The sequence below is a fragment of the Loxodonta africana genome, chromosome 16, assembly GCF_030014295.1.
Source record: "Loxodonta africana isolate mLoxAfr1 chromosome 16, mLoxAfr1.hap2, whole genome shotgun sequence".
NCBI lineage: Eukaryota > Metazoa > Chordata > Mammalia > Proboscidea > Elephantidae > Loxodonta > Loxodonta africana.
The window spans coordinates 4,955,221-4,974,106 of record NC_087357.1 but is presented as its reverse complement, the minus strand read 5'-3'; the positions used below and the strand labels follow the sequence as shown (position 1 = coordinate 4,974,106).

General features: G+C 42.9%; 1 protein-coding gene across 1 annotated transcript in view; it reads right to left on the bottom strand.

Moving 5' to 3' along the window:
* Positions 1-9,134: 9,134 nt before the first annotated feature.
* Positions 9,135-18,886, bottom strand: part of TCERG1L (transcription elongation regulator 1 like) — a 246,313-nt gene continuing 236,561 nt past the window's right edge. The window contains exons 11-12 of the mRNA XM_064269162.1: positions 13,146-13,264; positions 9,135-9,705 (exon numbers count right to left, since the gene is read on the bottom strand). Coding sequence (XP_064125232.1) covers positions 9,549-9,705; positions 13,146-13,264 — 276 coding nt within the window. The 3' untranslated portion in view covers positions 9,135-9,548. The remainder of the gene's footprint in view (positions 9,706-13,145; positions 13,265-18,886) is intronic.

The following is an 18,886-nucleotide window of genomic DNA, read 5'->3' as shown; positions in this document are numbered from 1 at the left end:
TTGATTTGCAATTTCTTCATCGGTATGACTTTTAAAGCTAGTAAATGTGATAAATCCCTCACCAGGTTTTCCATCTGTTGGAGATACATATCTTAAAACAATACTTAGCTGATCTGTATGAGAAAGACCAGGAGGGGATCTGCAGACAAACTGAAATAGCAAGTTATACTTACTTCACTGAAGATAGCTGATTGAGCTTTATCATTTTTAAGCTTATTAATTCTTGACACGTAGTTTTAGACATATATGTTGGATTGCCCTTCCCTGTGTTGCCATATTTTGAGATGTGATCTGCTAAAAATGGATCCAAATGAACAATAATTTCAAGTAACCCCCGCAAAATTCCATTTTGTGGGGACCCAAACATTTCATTTCTTCCTTAAAAAGATAGTCCACGTTCAGCGACTATTAAGGCAGCAAAAACGCTTTGCAAAACGGCTTTCCAATACTGAAGTTCTTCATTAATTTGTGTTTCCAGTTCATGAGTTAAGCCAAAACCATGTCTTTGATTTAAAATATGATAAAATAAAATCTCTGCGGATTGAATTGTTTTCACGTTTATCAATCATATTCTAGTTGTGCCAATAGCTAATTCCATCCATAGCGAGTTGAGAATCGAATGACTTGGGACTGAATAGTTTGCAATACAAACCAATAGCACTGACTGATGGAGAATACAGTAGCCACTCCCTCTTCTAATTTTCACCATTAGATTTGCACCCTAGAAATATATTCTGGCTTCACAACCTTGTATGTTCACCATCCATAAATTTTCAAATGGTCCACTGTGATGTTGACAATCACTTGGTTCTCTTTCAATCCAATAATTTACGTCATTAGAAAAAAATTCCACAAAGCTGGATCTGTGTTTCTGTTATTTATGGGCTCTGAAGATGCAACAATTTCAGATTCTAAAATGATTTCACTTTTTACACCATTATTAATATATATATTTTTACTACAGCAAGGAACGGAAGCAGAATGTGGAACAAACTTTGTTATATTCGTATTGCTATTAGTAATAGTGCTAGCTGTACTAGTACAACAATTTGTGCCCATTAAACCCAAGTGTTCAATAGAAGAAATGTCTTCTGATTCATTATGTTTTAAAAAGTTAATTTTGGAATCATGTATCACAAATGCTTTTCTTTTTATCTTCTGCAAGCTTTGGTTTTTGCATTCCACTTAGTTTTTGCCATTTCATTTTACCTGGACATAAAATTATGTCACTTTTTAAATCTGGTTCTACTGTAGCACATAAATTTGAATAATTTAAAATAAATAAAATTTATCAAATAAAATCTATATTCAAATTTGGGCATTAACACAAAAATTTATATTTGAAAATTAGTAAGCAAAAAAAAATTGATTTGGAACATATTTTTTTCTTCATAGTAAAAACAGATAGTATTTACCAGGCAGTTGGAAATAATTTCATTAGTTTGTCATACAATGTTTGTTGGCTGGCCCTTCGCAGATCTCCGCGAATGTTTTCTCTTCTTGAAATAATACTTAAAATATTGTGCATCCACTTTCCATCCTTTGTCGCTGAATCTTCACAGCTCATTGGACTACTGCTGATGCCCAACAAAAGCAAGAGAAATTGCGAAGAGCATGATACAAATACAAGTGTGTGCTCAATCTGAAGATGCATTTTGGTTCACTTTGCACAGGACCAGATATGTCATGAGTCACACGATTATGGTGCCACTGGCGTGTTTTTATGTGACTGATGAGACAGAACTGAATATGAAGTTATACCTGATCATTCCAAAATGAAAAGGAACATATAATTGTTATTGTACACACAATTTATAAATTTCACTTAATGCTCTGTCCGTTCCCTTGCACTGTGGCTCTTGCTTTGCCTCTTGTCTTGTCTGCCCGGTATCTATGGGTCTTTGTTTTGGACAACCTGGTGCCCTTGCTTATTGGATAATCTGTCCCTGGGCACAGCCCAGAGACAGGCTTAGGGGCTGGGAGACATGGGGGAGAGAGGAAACAGGGGGGATTATCGAAGGCCCAACGTTCTGGAGGTTGGGGTGGAGGGTGAGACCCAGACCACAGGCCAGGCTGTGAAGCTGTTGATCTCTGGAGCATCAAAGAAATGTTTTCATCCAAAGGCCAGTGAGAGTGTCATCCATCTCCCCTTTCAACACTCTAGTTTATCCTCTGCTTGCAGTGAGTGTTAACTGCCTGATACTGTCTTCAGTTTCCTGCTCAATTTTACTTGGGATCCAGCTGAGAGGTTACTATTGAGTTAACCAATATTATGCAAACAACAGTTAAAATGAAAATGAAGCATGCAAAAATTAAAAGAAATTATAATTAAAATGAAATCTCAGTCATTTGGGCTTCTGTAATTCTTAAATTTTTAAGAATATGTATAGAAAAACTAAAAATGTTAGTTACTTCGGCAGCCCCCAAAGCAACCAATATTTGAAATCTAGCCCACATACAGCTATAAGTCAATTTTTAAAGCTCATTTTCTGCCTGAGGATTTACTGTTTACGTGTGAGCTGATGTTTCATCGTAAAATCATGTTGATTGATGCAAAAATAGGTAGATGATAGATAAATATATAGCTAGATAGATGATAGATAGATGAGTACGTAGGTAGGTAGGTAGATAGGTAGGTAGGTAGATAGGTAGATGGATAGATATAGATAGGAACCAGAAGCAGATATACATGCAATGATATCTATCTTTATCTACACAATTTTAAATAATTTCATTTTTATTAGATTCATAATCATGATTGTGTGAACTGAAATGTAAGTTACCAAACATCTGGATGGAAAGCAATAATGTGTGGAAGTTTTCCTACAAAACAACAGATGCCTGTGCATTTGTAAGATTACGTGTTTCTCCCACGTCATTCAGGACACAGGCTAAATTCATGCTATCTCCTACGTGCTCTGGCTGATACCGTTCCTGGTATAATTCTGAGCATTCAGTGACTACTGTTTGAGTGTGATGATGGTGAAGATGATGACAGTGATTGTATCCATTACAGTGCTGACAGGAAGCAGGTAGTCCACTCAGTAGGCGTGACTGAGGACAGCTTGGCAGAGACATCATCATAAGCCTCTGAGCAGTATTACTGGAAACCAAGGGACAGTAACGTACCCGGGACTAGTCATAGCAGGGAACCATGTCTGGCCATGGGCCTGAAGGACCAGGAAAGGGGGCCATTCCCAAAGCCAGGTGAGCTATAACTGTAGGATTGGTTGCCTAAGGTCTTGGGTAGGAGAAAGCAGCCATTGTCAATGGAGGTCTAGCAGTGTGGGAGGCGGGAGGATAAACACTCCAAACTCTCTGTCCTCCCTCCATCAAATTCCCTGATGATGTCCCTCATTGACAAAACCCAACCAAAAGGAAGCCTAGGAATTGCAGGCTGTTGAGAGCCCGGGGCCACAGGGCAGGGTAGGCAATATTGGAGAGTAGATGTTGAGGGGCAAACAGAGACGACTGAGCACAGCCCAGCCCTTTGGCCTTTCAAAGTATTTGCTGTTGTTGGTGAAGACAAAACCTGTGCTCCCAACACAGGAGATAATCCAGTCACCTTGTTGGGAAGTGAGGTTAATTCAGACAGTTACCACCTGCAACTCAAAGTAGGAGTCACCAACCATATGAGATAATAAGGGACAATGAAGGGGGAGAAATGATTAATTTTTAAACATAGCTCCTCCAGTCCCTATTTCCAGAGAGTGTCATGAGTTCTAAGATGATCATCGTAACTTAATTAATCACACCCTGTTCCTTTTATGCTCTGTCAACCCTGCCCTGTTGTTTTGCTTTGTTTCAGAAGCCATGTCTGTAGTGGTCCTGACTTTATGGGGTTGTTGCACGTTCCCTCTGATCAGTGCTAAGTGCTAAGAGGGGTGCTTCTGGGTGACAGGGCACTTGGTGAAACCATTGAATTGGGTGGGGTATGAGGCCATGGTTGCAACTACTTCCCCTTGAAATGAATTTCTTGGTTGAAGGAGACTTTATATGGGAAACCATAGTAATGGATCAGTCTTTTCATTAAAATATGGGTTGTCATAACGGCAGAAGCATTTCAGCTAGGAAAGGCAAATGTGCACCTGGGACATGTATTTCTGTTGGGAGAAATTGTTGACCCATCAATTATGAGAGGGCTTCAATGTGATCAGCCTGGAAAAGGTGCCACAATGGGAACTCAACGCTGGCCCTTTGCAGCAGTAGGCAGACCAGGCTTGATGAGCAATGCTATCAACCCATGCGTACACTCCATCCCTGCCATCATGACCACTTTGCATGTTGGTTCATTGAGCAAGGATCAGGGCTGCAAGGGAAAGAGACAGACTGCTGTCCACAGTGCTGTTCATCATGCCCCCTTTATATTTTATGAAATGGATCCCCTCACATTCATGGGGAATAAACACCTTGACACTCTGTGCCCATTCCACCTCTCCCCTAGACTCCTTCCTCACTGACCTACCAATTTTGTGCTTTCCACGTTCCTGATCAGTTAGCTACCTGATTAACCCCACCCTATAAATCACTGTAAAAATATGCTGTAAAAGACCTTTTTAAAGTGTTAAAAAGCAAAGATGTCACTGTGAGGACTAAGGTGCTCCTGATTCAAGCAATGGTATTTTCAATCACCTTATATGCACAAAGCCCCCATGTGTCTGTTAGTTTGTCGTACTTTGGGGGCTTGCATGTTGCTGATGCCACCAGTACTCAAATACCAGTAGGGTCACCCATGGCGAACAGGTTTCAGCTGAGCTTCCGGACTAAGACAGACTAGGAAGAAGGACCCGGTGGTCTACTTCTGAAAATAATTAGCCAGTGAAAACCTTATGAATAGCAGCAGAACATTGTCTGATAGAGTGCCAGAAGATGAATCTCTCAGGTTGGAAGGTACTCAAAAGATGACAGGGAAAAGCTGCCTCTTCAAAGTAGAATCCACCTTAAGGACATGGATGGAGTCAAACTGTATACTGAGCAAATAATCCAAGAAGCTGGAACAAACGAAGAAGAACAGGGCATCAGGACTGGAGGAAGACTCATTAACAACCTGTGATATGCAGATGACACAACCCTGCTTGCTGAAAGTGAAGAGGACTTGAAGCACTTATTGATGAAGATCAAAGACTACAGCCTTCGGTATGGGTTACACCTCAACATAAAGAAAACAAAGATCTTCACAACTGGATCAATAAGCAACATCACGATAAATGGAGAAAAGATTGAAGTTGTCATAAATTTCATTTTACTTGGATCCACAATCAATGTCAGTCAAGAAAACAAAAGACATTACATTGGGCAAATTGGCTGCAAAAGACCTCTTCAAAGTGTTAAAAAGCAAAAATATCGCCTTGAAGACTAAGGTGTGTCTGACCCAAGGCTTGGTATTTTCAGTCGCCTCTTATGTATGTGAAAGCTGGACCATGAAGAAGGAAAGCCAAAGGAGAATTGATGCCTTTGGATTGTGGTGTTGGCAAAGAATATTGAATACATCAGGGACTCCCAAAAGAATGAATAAATCTGTCTTGGAAGAAGTACAACCAGAACGCTCCTTAGAAGCAAGGATGGCTAGACTACATCTCACATACTTTGGACATGTCATCAGGAGGGATTAGTCCCTGGAGAAGGACAACATGCTCAGTAAAGTAGAGGGTCAGCAAAAAATAGGAAGACCCTCAATGAGATGGACTCACACAGTGGTTGCAACAATGAGCTCAAGCATAACAACTGTGAGGTTGGCGCAGGACTAGGCAGCATTTTGTTCTGTTGTACATGGGGTCACTATGAGTCAGAACTGACTTGACAGCACCTAACAACAACAAAAACATAAGCTGGACAAAGAATAATGGAAGACTGAAGAAGAACTGATGCCTCTGAATTACGGTGTTGGTGAAGAATTATCGAATATACCATGAACTGCCAGAAGAATGAACAAGTCTGTCTTGGAAGAAGTACAGCCAGAAGGCCCCTTAGAAGCGAGGATGGTGAGACTTCTTCTCATGTACTTTGGACATGTTATCAGGAGGGACCAGTCCCTGGAGAAGGACATCATGCTTGGTAAAGTAGAGGGTTAATGAAAAAGAGGAAGACCCTCAATGAGAGGGATTGACAAGTGGTGGCAACAATGGGCTCAAACGTAGCAATGATTGTGAGGATGGTGCAGGACTGGGTAGCATTTCATTCTGTTGTGCATGGGGTTGCCATGAGTTGGAACCAACTGTATGGCGCCTAACAACAACAACATAAATCAGTAGCAGATACATACTTCAGGCCATCTCTCCCCTCACAGAGTAGGCAACAAAGTTTATAGAACTATTGTTTTGTACAGCCTTCAATTCTACCTACTGAGAGCACTTTCTTCAACCAGTGCCCTTCAGGGCCACTCCTGAGTAGGTCTGCAGTGCAGCACAGATTACTGCAACCAGTGCCAGCACAGCAACAGGCTCGACTGTTAATCCAAGCCTGCACTTTTCCTCCTCCGTTAACAGGTGATAAGAGCTCAGCCTGGAACAGAGATGTGAGTGGAAGGAGAGGCACCAAAGGAAGATGAGATTATCTTTTGGAGTTCATTTATGCTTTCCAGAGCTGCTCAGGTTCGGTCTTGTATGGGCAATTTTATTTTAAATGAAACGTTGCTGTGCATGTCCAATCCAATTTTATGTTGGGTCGATTAGATAACAGTTCATGATGGGCAATTTATTTGCAGTCCCTTTGCATTCCATGGTCGTGGTGTCAGTCTCTACCAGGCCAAGGACCAAACCAACAGTGACTTTTCGGGTGAATAGTAGTGGAGAAGGGCATTACTTTCCTACAAAGCCCCAGGGGTCACCAGAAGGTCCATATTCCTGGATCTTGTAGCTTGAGCTGCTTCTCTAGCACCCAGCTCCTGCAGTGCATGACCATCAGCATCGACCAGCGGCCTCACACTGACTCCGGCATCTCCCGGGTGTTTCTGTAGAAGGTGCCTCTAGGGAAACACTTGCCCAGCACCCTAGAGTGTGGATTTCTGGCAAGTTCCACCAGTGCAGCACCACTGTGACTTCTCTGCCATTCACTGAGCCTTCCTTGTGCTGTCCTCTCCAGCAAGGTCTGCACTCAGTCTTAGGGAAGTGGGGGAAGAGTGTTCCTTGGATGCTCCACTCAACCGTCAGGGTTGTAGCTGTTCTCTGCAGCTGTTATCTGTATATTCTTTAGGGTTATTTCCACTTACTAGCCCAACTCTCATTACTTCTATCTCCTGTTATGTTGAATAATTCTTTCCATTAAAGTGTCCCTGTGCAAATTATAGTGTGGTTTCTATTTCCCAATTGTACCCTGACTGATCCAGAATTGGAGCTTGCTTTTTCAGAGTCTGGGTCCCGCAGCATCACCTTAGATACTTCCAGTACCATCAAGTCTGACAGCCAAGAAGGGGAGCAGCTTGCACTGTGCAATGGCACTGAAACCCACGGAAGCAACTCAACATGGAGATGATTGATTAAAAATGTTGCTGTTGTTTTGTTGTTGTTAGGTGCTGTCGAGTCGGTTTCAACTCACAGTGACCCTATGCACAACAGAACGAAACACTGCCCTGCCCTGCGCCATCCTCACAATTGTTATACTTGAGCCCATTGTTTCAGCCACTGTGTCAATCCATCTTGTTGAGGGTTTTCCTCTTTTTCACTGACCCCGTACTTGACCAAGGATGATGTTCTTCTCCAGGGACTGATCCTTCTTGATAACATGTCCAAAGTATATGAAATGTAGTCTCACCATCCCTGCTTCTTAAGGAGCATTCCGGTTGTACTTCTTCCAAGACACGTTTGTTCGTTCTTTTGGCAGTCCATGGTATATTCAATATTTTTCGCCAACGCCACAAGCCAAAGACATCAATTCTTCTTTCGCCTTCCTTATTCATTGTTCAGCTTTTGCCTGCGTATGAGGCAACTGAAAACACTATGGCTTGGGTCAGGTGCACCTTAATCCTCAAGGTGACATTTTTGCTTTTCAACCCTTTAAAGAGAGCTTTTGCAGCCGGTTTGCCCAATGCAATGCGTCTTTTGATTTCTTGACTGCTGCTTCCTTGGGTGTTGGTTGTGGATCCAAGTAAAATGAAATCCTTGACAACTTCAAACTTTTCTCTGTTTATCAGGTTGTTGTTTATTGGTCCAGTTGTGAAAATTTTTGTTTTTGTTTTATTATTGAGACCAGGATATATCCCAATGAAGAGTAAATACTAACTTTCCCAGTCTCATTGTAATATGTGTGGCAAAAGCACTATTTTGGGGATTGATTAATTAAGGAGAAAGAAGGTGAGAAGGTTGTCACTGTGTTACTAGAGGACAAAGACATTGCACCTGAATAGAGACTCCATCAATCTTGAAATAAATAAATGGATGTTCAATATTTAAAGAATACAATTAATTAACAAAACTTTTATCAAACATTGTTTCATTCTAGGACTATTGCTGTTGTTAACTGCTGCCTAGTCAGCTCCAAATCATGGCCATTTTAGGTATAACGGAACGAAATGATACCCAATCCTGCACTATCTCAATGATCATGGCACGTTTGAGTCCATTGCTGTGGCCATGTGTCTCTTCATCTCAGTGAGGGTCCTCTTGTTTTTCCTGGCCCTCTACCTTGCCAAACACGACATTCTGTATCACTTACTCAGCTCTTATCTGCAATGGTATTTTCTTTCCGAATCTTTCCAAATAAAGAATATCTTAAATACAATTTCCCTGCTTAAGATTGTGTGGGGAATCTCAGCCACAAAAACACATCGGTTTAAAATATTTATTAATTAAAAAAAATTAAAAATTTTCTTTATACAAAGATGATGAGAAAAATCTCATGCAAACCCTGGGCATACAATAAAAATAACACAAATATTAATATGACGACTTTGTACAAAATAATTCATTTTAATTAGAACCTCCAACAAACAGTGGGGCTCCCTTCTCCACGTCTGGACACCCACTCAGGAATGAGGCAATCGCCCTTAGAAACACGCATGTGATCTGTGGCCCATGTGTCGAGATGTTCACAGTTGTCACTATGGTTGATGATGAACACCCTATTACTACTATTCAGAAAACTAAACTGAGGCCAAGGACAGGTGAGCAAGGAACTCCTCAACACCAGAGAACTCCTGAAGAACAGATGTGACTCACAAAGATTTCAGAGAAGGCTCAGGTAATCGGTGTACATGATGAAAACACCTCGAGATTGTTATAGACGGTGTCAGTTTCTGCTTAATTACAAACCTGCCGTGGATTTATAATTTGTATATATTACAAGTAATTTGCATAATTAAAACAATTAAGGGACTGACATATCATGGCAATTAGAAATGCATCAAACTCTGAACGTTGTACAAAAGAGAGAGCTTCAATATGAAACATTAATCCTCTGAGAGCTAACCCTTGGTGCCTGCAGAGTGCCCGGCCAGGTGGCAGTACTTGGGTCCAAGGTGTTGCCCAAGCTCACATTCCCCCTGTTCTGTGTGCTCCTTCTCCACCTGGCACTCTTAGCACTGGCCTACGTGTCTTATTGCATCGGTCACACATTCATCTCATTTTCCGTAGTCTTAGTCTGTTCTCCTTGTCTCGTTTCTTAAGAATCTGTATGAATTGGTTGAAAAAATGCTCCTGGTCCTTCCTTTTCGGAACAAGTCGAAACCTCTGATCCCGGCCATACTTCTCAGCAAATTCCTTGAATGTAGTCCTGAAAAACAAAGATATTCCTAAGACAGGTTCCCTGAGAGTAGTCCTGGTTTCTCTGCGTGTTGCACACCAGCGTGGGCTGAGATGCACAAAGTCCTTCCACCAACTAAGCTGTTGGGTGCAGGGAAAGATGAGGTACGTGGGCAGGTCTGGGGGCTGAAGCTAGCAGCTCTGAGCTATGGACACCTCCTCCAGCACCTTCGCCCTGCGCTGTGTGTTAACTCCCACTGGGATCCACCAAGGCCCTGACTCAATCTGCAGATCCCCTTTATCTCTATATCTGGTCAACCTTTGGAGGTGACCTTGTCCTCACCTCCTCTTCAGCCTTACCTCATTCCAAGCCCCCATCACTCTATCCCTTCTCTAGCTGATGAAGTCTTCTTCATCCCCTTGCTCTCACCATGCTCTGGTCTGTCACTGGTCTTTGCATATGTGGTTCCCTCTGTCTGGCACATCCTTCCCATATATTTCTTCACCAGTAGTGCATACTCAGCACTTCAAGCATGCCTTCTTTAGGGAAACTCCCCTGACCTCAGAGAGCTGGGTATGTCTCTTTCACAACCCTTGTCACAGTGGTAATCTCATTAAACCTTCATTGTGTAATTTTGGGAAACCCTGGTGGCGTAGTGGTTAAGTGCTACGGCTGCTAACCAAAGGGTCAGCAGTCCAAATCCACCAGATGCTCCTTGGAAACTCTATGGGGCAATTCTACCCTGTCCTGTAGGGTCGCTATGAGTTGGAATCGACTCGACAGCACTGGTTTTGTGTAATTTTGCTCAACTAACTCCTTCTTCCCCACATGAGTGGGAGCACCATTATCTGGTTTGTTCTCCACTGAAGGTTCTGAAAGTCTAGCCTAGTGCTGGCATGTAGTCAGCACACAAACACTGAGTGAATGAACCCATCATTGCTGGGCCAGAAGTCCCTTGTAAGAAAACTCACATGAGGCCAAGCCAGTCCAGCCAGGCCATTCTCAGCAGATGGGGCAACTCAGAACACAAAGAGTGGATGCTCCTTTGCAGTGATGAATGGAACCTTTGCAAGCACCAGATCCCCCTCCAATTTCCCTTCTCTCAGGTGTGAACTTCAAGCCAGGAATAGTGACAGTCACAGAGCAGCCAGGTCCAAGGATCTGGTGTGTGCATATGTGACCAATCATTTCAACGACAGTCAAGTTTCTGGTTCCTTCTGGCCCGCCTCCTCTAGAAGCCAGAGGCTGACATGGAGGAGGGCACGGCCCCAGAGGGCACGGAAAGCTGTTCAGTGGAAATTCTTCGTCTGGTGCGTTCTTATTATTCTGTCTATTTCTATTTTCAAAGAATTTTATATTTCACTCTGGACCTTTAATTATGTTTTAAATGATTAGAACTTAACCATTCTTTTTTTATACACGAACACCAAGATTATACTGACAAGGCTGTTAGAAAACAAGCAGAATAATTAGTAGACTCATCTTCACAGTTGTCATTGAGCAATTAGTCTTGCTCTTTCCTCGGGAACCTCTGCCATTTCCCTGTTCACTCTCTGCGCTGTGCTGGCTTCTTGCACTTCTCTGAGGAAAAATACCTAATTCTGCTTTTCTCTTTCTTTCCTCCCTCCTTCCTTCTTTTTTTCTCTCCCTCCTTCTTTCTCTCCTTCCTTTCCTCCTTCCTTCCATGGTTTAGCAATAGTTCTGAGTGAGACAGCTAAAAACTACTCGTTTGTGTTTCTACCACTGAGTGGCATGTGAAAAGTAAGATGATCTTAACCAGCAAGGGCTTCTTTTTCCTACACCTGCCTGGGTCAGATCCTACACATTTTCATTTAGGGGCTGGGTGCAGACATCCTCTAGACACTGCAAAGAAGTGTCCCTGAGAAGAAAGTTTAAACTCTCTGTCCCCACAGTCGGTCATCCTGTGGTGGACAGAGCTAGACCATGGCTAGAACCAGCCTCCTGCCATGACTGCCTGCTTCAGCCACAGAAAACCACAATGTGCAAATGCTCCTCAGAAGCGAGGATATCGAAACTTTGTCTCACATACTTTGGACATGTTATCTGGAGGGACCAGTCCCTGGAGAAGGACATCCTGCTTGGTAAACTGGAGGGTCAGTGAAAGACAGGAAGACCCTCAAAGAGGTGGATTGACACAGTGGCTGCAACAATGGACTTAAATATAGCAACGATTGTGAGGGTGGCACAGGACTGGGCAGTGTTTTGTTCTGTTGTACATAGGGTCACTATGAGTCAGAACTGACTTGATGGCACCTAATGACAACAACAAACGGTTTGACCCACGTTACTCTTCTAGATTAACTTTTCCTGATGGGGATAATTCATGCTATTTTTTCCCCTTTTGGAAAGTAAGTCTCCTTAGAATAGTTGGAGAAGTCTTATGAGGACTATGTAACCAGCCCTAAGCGATCAAATTATTGACCAAGTGGATTAACAAGCAAAATACGGAAGCTCACATCTCCATTAAAATGTACCAATTAATGTTCATGTTAAAAATAACGTTGCATGCCCCAGTGTAATATGAAAATATGTTAAACTAAATCACTTTTATACTCAAAAAAGCTATAGTTTTATAATTCTAAAAGCAGTACATTTTCATTATTTAAAAACAGCCTATTAAAGCTAATTTTACAAAACAGTAAAGCATTTGCATTTTCCCAACTTATATCACTTATTTTCTTATTAGTTTGCTTTAAGTCACAAAAATTATGCCATATCATTTTAGGTAAGTTTTGGCAACCCAGCTTACTCTGTTCAAAATGCCCCAGTTTGTAAGATCCTCCTGTTACATTCTGGCCCGAACCTCTAGAGATGAGGGAACTGGAGGGTTTATTGTGCTCTTATTGTTTATTGTCTGCTTTGCCTTTTTACTTCCTGATCATTAGATCGGAAATTAGATGCCATCTCACGAGGGGACACCTGTTGATTCGCCATTTAGGTCAAGAAGTCAGGGCTGTGACATTTTGAAAACCACGTAAGGCAGGAAAAGCGTGGTTGTGGGCATTTGATGAACAAATAGCACTTATTTGAGGGGGATGGAAGTCCAGGAACTGACAGCACAATAAAGGAGAAAGCAGGCTCCTCTCTCTGTCAGGTCTTTAAAAACCACACTTGTGACATCTCCGGAATGTTGGGTTACATGGTTTAGCAGAAAGAGGCTTTAAAAGTTCTCAAGATATCAAATGGGCAGCTCCTGTCCAGAGGCAGGGTGAGAAGGCAGAAAGGGACAGGGGCTGGTTGGGGTGGAAAGGGGAAGTGTGCTCTCACATTCTAGGGATTGTGTCACTAGTGTCACATAAGGATATGTGTATAAATTTCATATGAGAAATTACCTTGAGTTGTAAACGTTCACCTAAAATGCAATTAAAAAAATTTTTTTTTAAGTTCTCTGATAGTAATTAGTAAAATTCTGTACCTGGAAACCACCTGCTATATTTCTTTCTCCATACCTGGGAGACACTTTAGATTCCTCTAGAAGTTTTTTGAATTCTTCTTTGGCTAGCAGCAATTTATTTTTCTTTTCCTTGTATTCTTCTTTTATTCTTGTCTTTACAAACTGTTCAAATACCTTAAAATGCACACACAAAAGAAAAGTATTACAAAATTTCCTGTCTGAAATGAAATCTTATGTTCCAAACACAGTACGAGACAAGCGAGACTGGAGATAAGCCTCTTCTTGCCTTCACAGCTGCTAATCACTAGCCCTTCGATTGTGATGTGATTCGTGGGGCCAAGTGGTCCAAGTCAGTAAACCCGGTATGTTTCTCCCCACAGCAACACGCTTCAAGGTCAATCAGTAGGTCAATCAGGAATGGTCTGGCACCCTTGGTTGGCATGTGAAGCAACTGAGAGGTAGGAAATCCTAGCTCTAAGTGCAGCAGCATGTCCCTTTTTAACACCTAGTGGGAAGCGTTCGCAACACCCATTGCCTCACTAACCTCACAACGCTGCCACAGCACCAGGAACACATCACAATCCTTAACGTGCTCTATCCTCTTCCTGCGCCAATGTCACCAGCATTTGATTTTCCAAAATTGACGCTAACTTGTGAAAAGGAACTGAAGCAAAGGTCTCTGATCCCCCACTCTCGTGTCCAGAAAAGCCTGGTGGGAACCTGGTCACAGTTGAGGGCTTACTGGGGACAAGGGGGAGGTCTTTCTGAGGGTGGCCTGGGGCTCCCTGGAAGCTTATAAAGACCCTCAATGTAGACACGACCGGCAGAAGGCTGGCCTGGGCACGCTACTCTCCCCAGTTTACAGTAAAATCTGTTTGAAAGCCAACCCAGGCAGGGAAGCTCTGTTCCTGAGCATCAAGGGTATGGAGATTTGCTGGTAGGTGAATCCATTCAAGGCTCCAGGACATTTCCTCCTGGAAGCTGGCAGCCGACGTAACAAACCCCTCTTTGCAATAGTTCATAGAAGGACCCTTCTCTTTGTCAGCTCAGGGGCTCCCATTGCTCCAGTGCCAGGAAGTTTGTCAGTTATAGTTTATAAACCCAAAGTGTGTATGAGGAGGAGGTTGTTTCTTTCCTAAGGCTCTCCAAACTTAAAGAACATTAAAATGAAAACCTAGAGGTAATTTAAAATGTATGTAAACATACATAAATAGAACAATAAAAGTTCCACCCATGATGCCATCGGGTCAATAAATAGTAGTTCTACACCAGCCCAGTCAGTGGCCATTGCAGAGCTGTTGTAACGTGGCCTGGGCACCGTGAACTCAGCAGGTCTCTAGCCTCGCTAGGATGGGAGAGGAAGAGAGGGCAGATCAAAGCCTCAGCAATTCACCTTTTTATAAGTGGCTCTCTTTAGGCTCCGTCTTATTATTCCTTACTCTGTTTCAGTAATGGTGAACCTTTACCAGATTACAAATACAAAATGCTACTCACCTCCCGAAGACCCAGCAGCAAAATGAAATATTAACGAATATGACTTAAATTAAGAATGTGTGCATGTATATATTTAAGTAAGAATATGATCAGCTTTCTTCACCTTCAAGGCAAATACTAATGTGAGCTCTCAAGTTGTCTTATAATTGAAACTCATAAAAGAGGTGAGTGCAGGGTTATTATCCAAATAAAAGCTGACGGCTCCATCAACACTCAGAGTTTTGCTCTATTAATTTTAAATCTTGATTGAAACTCTGCTTGCTGTAGGGTCGGAGTTTTCAAGAAATATCTGCTTATATTTCTGCCTGGAACCGTTCGTGCATGTAATCATATTTTTCTCTCTTTCCCATTGCTCTGTTGCTTTATCTATGCAGTTATAATTGAATGTAATAGTTTTTTTCGTTTCTTTTCCTGTTCAACAAATTACACTAGCTTTCTCCAAAGTAGGACATGATATGACTTTATAAAAAGATGCCATTGGGCATGATCTCATTATGACATGTTCTGGTATAATAAAATGAAACACTGTTTGCTCCCATGGAAACAGATCTGATTAGCACCCCTGTGACCCCTACTCTCTGCTTAAGCTCATTCATCTCTCCTTTGCGATCCCCTGGTAGAGGGATGGCTGAAATTTTTACACCATAAGCGTTAGCTTTTCCTAGGAACATACTAAGTGATAGCAGGTCCCGTATAGGTTCTGTGTTCCGAGCTTGCTAACTCCATTTATACATAAACAGGGCCGTGTTTTTTGAATGGGGCCCGAACAGTGTTTCTTTTATCAGCGTAGCTTCAGTAACCTTCCTTATGTAAGCTGCAACCTTTCTTCTTTGATTTGGTTGGGTTTTTCTTACAAGGAGTCCCTGGGTGGTGCTAACAGTCAGTTAAGGATCTCAGCTGCTAACCTAAAGATTGGAGGTTCAAGACCACCCATAGGTGCCTCAGAAGAAAGGCCTCATGTTCTACTTCCAAAAAATCAGCCACTGAAAACCCTCTGGAGCACATTTCTGCTCAGACACACATGGGGTCACCATGGATTGGAGCCAACTTGTCACCAACTGCTGGTAATGGTGGTTCTCTTTCAAGGGCAGGCGTCTAACTCAGGTGTTCTCTGGATGGCGAGGTGGATCAGCTGACAGTGAGTGAAGACTACTTCCATCTCTTCCTTATGAGCCCTTCTGCGACCTAGGTTGCAGTATATTGAGAGAAGCCTGGCCGTTCCTTGTGGGTGATATTGTTGTTAGGTGCCGTCGAGTCGGTTCCGACTCATAGTGACCCCATACACAACAGAACGAAACACCGCCCGGTCCTGCGCCATCCTTACAATCGTTGTTATGCTTGAGCCCACTGTTGCAGCCACCGTGTCAATCCACTTCGTTGGACGGTCTTCCTCTTTTCCGCTGACCCTGTACTCTGCCAAGCATGATGTCCTTCTCCAGGGACTGATCCCTCCTGACAACACGTCCAAAGTATGTAAGATGCAGTCTCACCATCCTTGCCTCTAAGGCGCATTCTGGCTGTACTTCTTCTAAGACAAATTTGCTCGTTCTTTTGGCAGTCCATGGTATATTCGATATTCTTCGCCAACACCACAATTCAAAGGCGTCAACCCTTCTTCGGTCTTCCTTGTTCATTGTCCAGCTTTCACATGCATATGACGCGATTGAAATTACCCTGGCTTGGGTCAGGCGCACCTTAGTCTTCAGGGTGACATCTTTGCTCTTCAACACTTTGAAGAGGTCCTTTGCAGCAGGTTTACCCAGTGCAGTACGTCTTTTGATTTCTTGACTGCTGCTTCCATGGCTGTCAACTGTGGATCCAAGTAAAATGAAATCCTTGACAACTTCAATCTTTTCTCTATTTATCATGATATTGCTCACTGGTCCAGTTGTGAGGATTTTTGTTTTCTTTATGTTTAGGTGCAATCCATACTGAAGGCTGTGGTCTTTGATCTTCATTAGTAAGTGCTTCGAGCCCTCTTCATTTTCAGCAAGCAAGGTTGTGTCATCTGCATAATGCAGATTGTTAATGAGTCTTCCTCCAATCCTGATGCCTGGTTCTTCTTCATATAGTCCAGCTCCTCGTATTATTTGCTCAGCATACAGATTGAACAGGTGTGGTGAAAGAATACAACCCTGACGCACACCTTTCCTGACTTTAAACCAATCAGTATCCCCTTGTTCTGTCTGAAGAACTGCCTCTTGATCTATGTAAAGGTTCCTTATGAGCACAGTTAAGTGTTCTGGAATTCCCATTCTTCGTAATGTTATCCATAGTTTGTTATGATCCACACAGTAGAATGATTTCATGGGAATATTTGCAGGCTTTCCTGGAACAGCATTGTGAGTGGGAGTTGATGCTCCACTCTATGATTTATCTGTGGAAGCGCAGCCAGGTGAGTGCGGGACTGGTCATGGTCAGCACCTGACCTCTCTGACCACACCCACTCACCCTGCTTCCTTGGATGCATCTTGTGGGGACACCATGTCCACCAGGTGCTCAGAGGGCAGGGGCCATGCCCTGCATTGAATCAATTCAACAGAGCAAGCACATTGAGCATCTTGTGCAGGACACCATGTCCACAAGATACTCGGAGGTCAGAGGCTGTGTCCTGCATTGAACCACTTCAACAGAGCAAGCACACTGAGCATCTTGTGTCCCAGTCATTCTCAGTACCTGGGACACACAGGTGTCACTTCAGCATCAAGCAGGAACTCACAGAAGATCAAAGCATAAACTGGGCTTTTTGGGGGGGACTGAGGGGGTCTTCTTAAAACGCCTTTAACAGGGCTAATGGCCTCCAAGTCATCAGCTAAATAGAGAGAGAACCATTTTGATGACAACAAAGATGCCAACGCAAGCCCAATCTATGTATCTTCTCCTTGGTATTCGATACTAGCCTGTTTGTAAATCTTAACCATGAGGCTGGCAGTTCAAATCCATCAGGTGCTCCTTGGAAACTCTATGGGGCAGTTCTACTCTGTTCTATGGGGTCACTATGAGTCAGAATCGACTCGACAGCAATGGGTTGGGTTGGGTTGGGTTTAGTCTGAGGCTTTATTAGGCTTGTTGTTGTGTGCCATTTAGTCAATTCCTACTCTGCAATCCCATGTCACAGAGTAGAACTGCCCCATAGGGTTTCCTAGGCTGTAATCTTTACAGAAGCAGATCACCAGGTCTTTCTCCTGCAGAGTCGCTGGGTGGGTTTGAACTGCCAACCTTTCAGTTAGCAGCTGAGTGCTTAACCACTGTACCACCAGGGGTCCTCAAATGGATACTATGTAGCATGCAGTGAAGGAACCCCTCCTCTCTGAAATAACTCCTATGATTCTGCTGTTTTCATTTTAGCCACTGAGGAACCACTTTCCATATGTATCACTTCTGCACCCAGAGGACAAAGGGGTGAAGACGCCACTTCACACATGGGATCTGATTGGGACAGGAACCACACAGGAAGAATCTGGATCTTCCAGAATTTGTCAGAGGGTCTTTCTCGTGTGTGCTTCATAGACCCTCAGATCCCAGGCTGGGCAGATAGAGGCTGTGCAAGCTACACCATCACGGCACCTCAGGTCCCTCTCCAGACAACAGAGCTTGCCCTCTGTCTGTCCCTCCATCTGCGAGACAGTATTTGGCTCAGTGTCCTCATTTGTAAACTGGCCAGGGCAGACCCTCACCAAGACGCTCTGTAAAATGGCCTCCAGGCAAGCCACCTCTGATCCATTCCTTGTTTGCTCAGGACCTACTTACTAGAAATTCCATCCTTCAGGTTTGCTGTAATGTTGTTTAGACTGTTCCATTTCACTGTTATTATAAGACCTTATGTATTTTCAACACGGCCATTCAGAATGTGGTTAATGCTCCCAAAATGTGTACAGGTAGTCTTCCACTTACGATGGGGTTCTGTTCCAAGGACTCTGCCCTAAGTCAGTTCTGCAGTAAGTTGAATACCTCTTTTTTTTTTAGTTTTCATTATTCTTGCCTTTTATTATCAGTATCTTTATAAATCTGACCTTTGTCTTTGGGGGTTGGAAACATATAAACTTATGGATACAGTTTAATAAATACATACATAGTACTAACAATGACCCAGTACCCCAGTGCTGAGATGTACAAAAAAAAAACCCAGATGGTCCTAAGTGCGGTTTGTCACAACTCAGAGAATCGTAAGTATTTGTCTATGGGACCATGACTAGAGGACTAGATAAGAACAGTAATTGGGGCAGCCTTCCTCTGTACCTGTAACTGTTAGGACTCACAAGCCAGAGGCCTAACCCTATAGCCCCCATCCCCTAAGGACAC